This window comes from Sinocyclocheilus grahami, unplaced genomic scaffold, assembly GCF_001515645.1.
Source record: "Sinocyclocheilus grahami isolate Dianchi unplaced genomic scaffold, SAMN03320097.WGS_v1.1 scaffold56.1, whole genome shotgun sequence".
NCBI lineage: Eukaryota > Metazoa > Chordata > Actinopteri > Cypriniformes > Cyprinidae > Sinocyclocheilus > Sinocyclocheilus grahami.
In genome coordinates, this window is record NW_015505235.1 from 1,876,755 (window position 1) to 1,882,806 (window position 6,052).

Genomic DNA, 6,052 nt, shown 5'->3' on the forward strand with positions numbered 1-6,052 from the left:
ATTCAAAAACTCCTGTCTATTTTAATTCTGTTTAATAATTGCTTGCAATGTTTAATTTTTAGGTACTAGACCCATTCACAGGTGGGAAACGAAGACTAAAGAAATTACCAAGACTCCATAATTCATACAGACTAAGGCGAGACAGAGCTGTGTGTCACAGCCTGCATTTGGAGGGGAGGGAGAAGCCCTGATCTGATTGGTTGGGGGTAAAGGGCGTGGCTAATTTTCGCTACGGGCAGTGTTTATTTATTTTACGCTAGAATAACATAGCTAACCTTTTATGAGCTGCTACTGCCAGTGGTGCAACCTAGCGACGTTTTCATGGAAATTTCACCATTTCATCTTTTCTTAGCTTCATGTGTTAGTTGTACGTAATCCATTTAGAGATCATTTATTGTTTAATTACAAGTTCCGGTAAAGACAAAAAAAAAACAATGTTCGATCATACCTGATGATTTAGTCATGGACATACCCACGTTGTCCAATTCTCTTGTTTTCTACATGTGATTTTTTTTCTTAATATATTATGGGGGGTGGGACAGAATTACGGTCGTGTGCAGGGCTTCAAATCGTTCTTTTTAGTTGATCACACTATTCAAATTTTGTCGTTGTTTATTTTTTAAAACTTCTATTAATTTTTACAGCAAATTTTAAAATTTTTGCGCTCTCGGTTCTAAATAAAAGCTGTTCAAATTTAACTGGATTGTGAACGATTTGGGGGGCGGAGCTTATCCCCTCCGTTCACTCAGACTGGAATCTCATTGGCTGAGGCATTAGCATTTCAAATTTCCCTTTCAAACGCAACAAGCTCCTTCCACACTGTTTCCAAGAATGCCAGTATTGATGTTTGAGATCGAAATGCTCAAACTGTGCGCAATCTATCCACGTTTTTGCTGAAACTCGTCAGGCTGTGTAATCACAGGGGTGTATTTTAAGATATTTATAAAAAAAAATGTTTTTTTACTTTTTCTTCTGCCATCAACTTTTGTTCCTATGAACTCATCCTCTGTCATTCTAAAAATAAGCAATTCAATGTTATAAGATATTCTAGTGTAATATGAAATTTAATGAAACCCTTGTTTTATATACTGTGAAGTAGAGCCTATATCAATGAAATACCAAATGTACAGTTAATCCGGTACCGAGTTTCTTTCCAGGTCCTCTGCAGATTTAGTAATGGGAGAGAAATGTGTGTAAACTGAAACCAAGACCAACTGTGTACTCATTTCAGAGGCTAGAAGGAAAGTTTTGCTGTTTGCAGGCCTGTAGAGCAAAAGCTGCCTTTGTGACTGGGATATTCAAATATAATAAAATTGGGACCTTTATTTTGCTACACTTCTTAAAATCATTATGGCAGATATTTATCTTCTCTTTGCCATCTGTGTTTGTCATAAAGGGAATCAAAATGATCTTGTCCGTTTCCTGTTTAATGTGGCGTCTCTTTCCTTCGCTCAGGACCGTCTCACATGGATGCGTGTGTTGTGTAGGTGTCGATTAGCCAGTGGAACGCTTGCAGCGCAAAATATTTTTCTTTGATTGTCCTGCCCAAAGTATACTTCGTTTTTTAAAAATCAACAGTCGAATGCACAGCTGTTCAAAGTACTCTTTTTGATAGCATGCATGAACACAGGCGCTCGACGTGTGCAATAGAAAGATTCATATATCTCCAGTGTCTGCGCCATTTCTCTCCAAAAGTTAAGAGCGAATAGATATGTTTTAATCATCTCACACGAGCACTCATCAGCGCAGGCGTCTGCTGTTTCTGCTGGAGTTTTCAATAGTTTGTTGTTGTTCTTCGGTCTCATTTATTTTCCAAAATGTGAAACAGTGGCCCGGGCGTTTCCTATGGAAGCCTGTTTCAATCACAAAATAAACAAAATTATTTTCGACTTTTTGTCTCACATTTTGTATTTTGTATTTTTTTTCTGAAATTGTGGGATATAAACTTGCAACACATCTTGCAATTCCAAATTTGCATCTCACAATTTCAGATTTTTGAATTTGAATTGAATTTTTAAAATTCTGTTTTAACAGAATTGCAAGGTAATTGCAACTTTTTATAGTACATTTCTGATTTTTAGCTTACAATTTGGACTTCTCCGAATTGTGAATTTATATCTTGCAGATTTTTTTATACAGAGCTGCAAGGTAATTACAACTTTATATCTCACAATTCAGACTTCTTAGAAATGTGAGTTTATATCTTGCAATTATGAGTTGACATCTTGTCTTTTTTTTCAGAATTGTGAATTTTTACAATTCTGCATTTATATCTTGCAATTCTGTTTTTTTAACACTCAATTCTGACTTCTCAGAATTGTGAGTGATGAACTCGCAATTATGAGTAAACTTGAAATTGTGAATTTTTGTTTTGTCAGGATTGCACATTTTTTTCATAGTTATTTTTCACAGAGATATATCATTCTTTTATCTCACAATTCTGACTTTTATTTCTTGCATATGGCAACTCTATCTCACAACTCTGTCTTGAGAATTGTGAATTCATCTCGCAATTGTGACTTTTCTCAGAATTGCACATTTAAATCTCTCAATTCAGATTTTCCCCTTCGATTCCTGAGTGTACGTCTCTTAATTCATTTTTTTACTTTTTTTTTTCTTAGGATTGTGCGATGAAAGTTGCAATTAACTTTTTTTCTGGGTTTCCATCTTGTGGATAAACTAGTGCAAAAAAATCTATATTGAAGTGCATGTGCGAGCTGTGAGAATATTACTTGTGCGGTTGGAAAACTTGGGCTGTGTATGCGGTTGCATATGATGACTTTCTCGTCACGTACTTTACACGTACCCTAGCGTATGCGTAAAAACCGAAGTATACTTTGGGCTCTGTGGTCCCTGTTATATGATGAATTATTACATTACAGGGACCCTTTTAAACTCTAGGCTGCTTATATCAACTTTACAAAACCCTGAAGGCATATAACAGTGTTAAATTTTCTCCCAAACATTTGCTTTTACAAACAGAAGGCGGTTTAAATGATTGTTCCTCTTACGTTGTTAGTATGTGCTGCTCTTGTAGTTTGTCCAGAGAGTCTACGTTAGAAATAAAAATGTAAATGTGTTGTTACCCCTTATCTGCTCAATAACCCTCCTGTCACGTTTGCATTCACTGTCTTTATCTGCTTCCACACAATCTCTGTACTAAAGCACATCAGTTGGTGTAAGTCTTGTTCAACCCGTTGTCTTAATTTTATTTCCTTTTTATTTGCAAGGGTACATGTGTGTGCGTGTGCTTTATAATGTGTTTGAAGGGGCTCGTGTGCACAAACGGATGCTGTGCTGCTGCTGTGTGGCAGTAGACGGTGGCTCCAGGCCTGGGATTTTTCCGGATGCTTTTATAACCACGTGGAGCGCATTGGGATTGGGACCAGCACCTCTTACAGAGAATGAGCATTGATGAAAAGAAGCTAAAACATCTGTATATTTATTGTTGTAAATCACTACAAATAAGAAAGTCCTTGATGAGTTGTCAACAATGTTTTAATATTGCAAGTGATGGTAGATGAGCAATAATCTGTTATGTTGAAGAACAAAAATAAAAATCCCAAATAGAAACATTTTTTGCAGGCATACCGACTGCGCTATAATTTGTTTTGCGTCAAATCAGGTTATTACTTAAGTAGTCTATATCATATTGTTTATATTTGTTTTTTTCCTTTAAAAAAAAAAGTCATTTACAATAAAGAACACAAATCCCTGTTTAAAGGGATGTTTAAAAGGTACACAAATGCTAAAAGTATAATATTTAAGTTTTTATACTTTCATTTTATGTAATTTAGTTTGGTCATTTTTATTAGATTTTTGTTTAATTAAAAAAAGTTTTTTATTTTGTTTATAAATATATATTTTAAATATTTTAGTACATCAAGTTAAACAAAAAGGAGAAATGTCTTAAATATTAAAAAAAAAAATATATATATATATATATATATATTTTTTATTTCAAGTAATGACATTTTTTAATGATTTTTATGGTTTTGGTTTTAATTAACTTTAATATCCCTTGCTTGATTATTCATGCTATCCAGTCTTTGAAGGTCTGATGAGGAGACTTTGTTTGTAGACCGCGACTGAGCGCTCAGCATCTGCTGGCCTGTCATTTCAGGTACAATTTACAGTCACTATCCTTTAGGAGATTTTAAATACTACCTGCGGGCATCCCAGTATGTTGATGAATTAACCTGTTATGATGCCTTTAGGAAAGTGTCTCAAATTTTAACTTGGCCGCTACCTAAAAAATAAGGTATTTAAATGCTATTCTTGGTGTGCTTAGTCACTTTGTATATTCCTGGACACTGAGGTCATGGACCGGAGGTGTAATTGGACAGTGTAAACGGTGGGTGTTTATTCTGGACACATGATGGTTTGAGGGGTATGTATGTACAGTATCTCACAGAACTGAGTACACCCCTCAAATTTTGTATTTTATATCTTTTCATGTGACAACACAGAAGAAATTACACTTGCTACAATGTAAAGTAGTGAGTGTACAGCTTGTATAACTGTAAATTTGCTGTCCCCTCAAAATAACTCCACGCACAGCTATTAATGTCTAAACTGCTGGCCACAAAAGTGAGTACACCCCTAAGTGAAAATGTCCAAATTGGGCCCAAAGTGTCAATATTTTGTGTGGCCACCATTATTTTCTAGCACTGCCTTAACCCTCTTGGGCATGGAGTTCACCAGAGCTTCACAGGTTGCCACTGGAGTCCTCTTCTGTGTAGCAAAGTGTAAGTTCTTCAGTGTTGTCACATGAAAAGATATAATAAAATATTTACAAAAATGTGAGGGGTGTACTCCTGTGAGATACTGTATGCAAAGACAAGAACAGCTACTGTTGTCACTCAGGTTACATGTACAAACACACTCAAAAGCTGAGAGTCACTGTCTTCACTCTGACCTGTTACATATGACTGTCCTCAAATTCAAGCCTTACAAGGATACTTATGTTTAATCATTTGCTAAAAGTGTAATATGATAAACATTGCAGTTGTCAAGATTATATTTTTTCATATTTCTATCTCAGATCTTCTGAGAATGTCTGAACAAATTAAAGTCTGTCCAGTTTCTTGTGGGCATCTTTCACACTTTCAAATTAAAATGTTTGTTGAAGTGTCATTCCCGTTTGACTTGACTTGTATGTGAAGACACCACCACAACAAACATCTCAATAAGTCACTGTGTTCAGAGTATGGTCTGTCAAAAAACGTCACAATGTGGCTCTTTCTAGATCAGGAGAAAACTCAATGTGTTCTTTCTGTTCCTCAATGTGAATAATAGCACTTTGTATCACAACAGAACAATGACAGCACTTTCTAAAGGCCATACATGATCGGTGATTTTATTTTAATGAATTTGTCTATATCTGGTATTTCTTCACCTATGAGTGTTTGTGTTTATTATTTATTTCAGTTGCAGTTTTTTTATAAGTACATCAACTTAAATTAAATGAAAATGAGAAATATCTTAAATATTGAATAAAAAAAATTGTATGAAAATATTTTAATTGCATTATATATTGATATATTATATACATAAACATTTATAATTTATAAATATAATATGTATATATTATAAATGTTTATATATATATATATATACATTTTCATACTCAAGATTTAATTTTCAGATGGAAAGTTTTTATAAATAATTTTCATGTAAAGCTGGAATTTCATGTAAATTAATATACAATAAGAAGGTAAATGGTAAGGGAATATTTTTATGTGATTTTCATATGACATCAACAATAAAGAATATTTGATTTGATTTTATAAAAACAACCCCTGGGAAGCTGTATTGCAGTGATTGCACACTCCCAGATATAAAAGAATGCAGAATGTTACAGTTCATTATTACATGTTTTGCAGCGACTAAAATGAACATTTATTACAATTATGAGAGAAATACAGGCAATTTATATGTAATAGCACCTGCATATGCGTGGTCAAGTGCTGTGTGGGCGTGGCTACATCAAACGTCAAACCACGCCCTCATCGGCGAGCAGCAGCCAATCAGAGCGGCGGGGACGAATATT

The 6,052-nt window shown here is 34.5% G+C and overlaps 1 protein-coding gene across 1 annotated transcript in view; it reads left to right on the top strand.

The window, feature by feature from the left end:
- Window positions 1-1,325, top strand: part of LOC107583963 (putative adenosylhomocysteinase 3) — a 35,001-nt gene extending 33,676 nt beyond the window's left edge. The window contains exon 17 of the mRNA XM_016270343.1: window positions 63-1,325. Coding sequence (XP_016125829.1) covers window positions 63-69 — 7 coding nt within the window. The 3' untranslated portion in view covers window positions 70-1,325. The remainder of the gene's footprint in view (window positions 1-62) is intronic.
- Window positions 1,326-6,052: the final 4,727 nt, after the last annotated feature.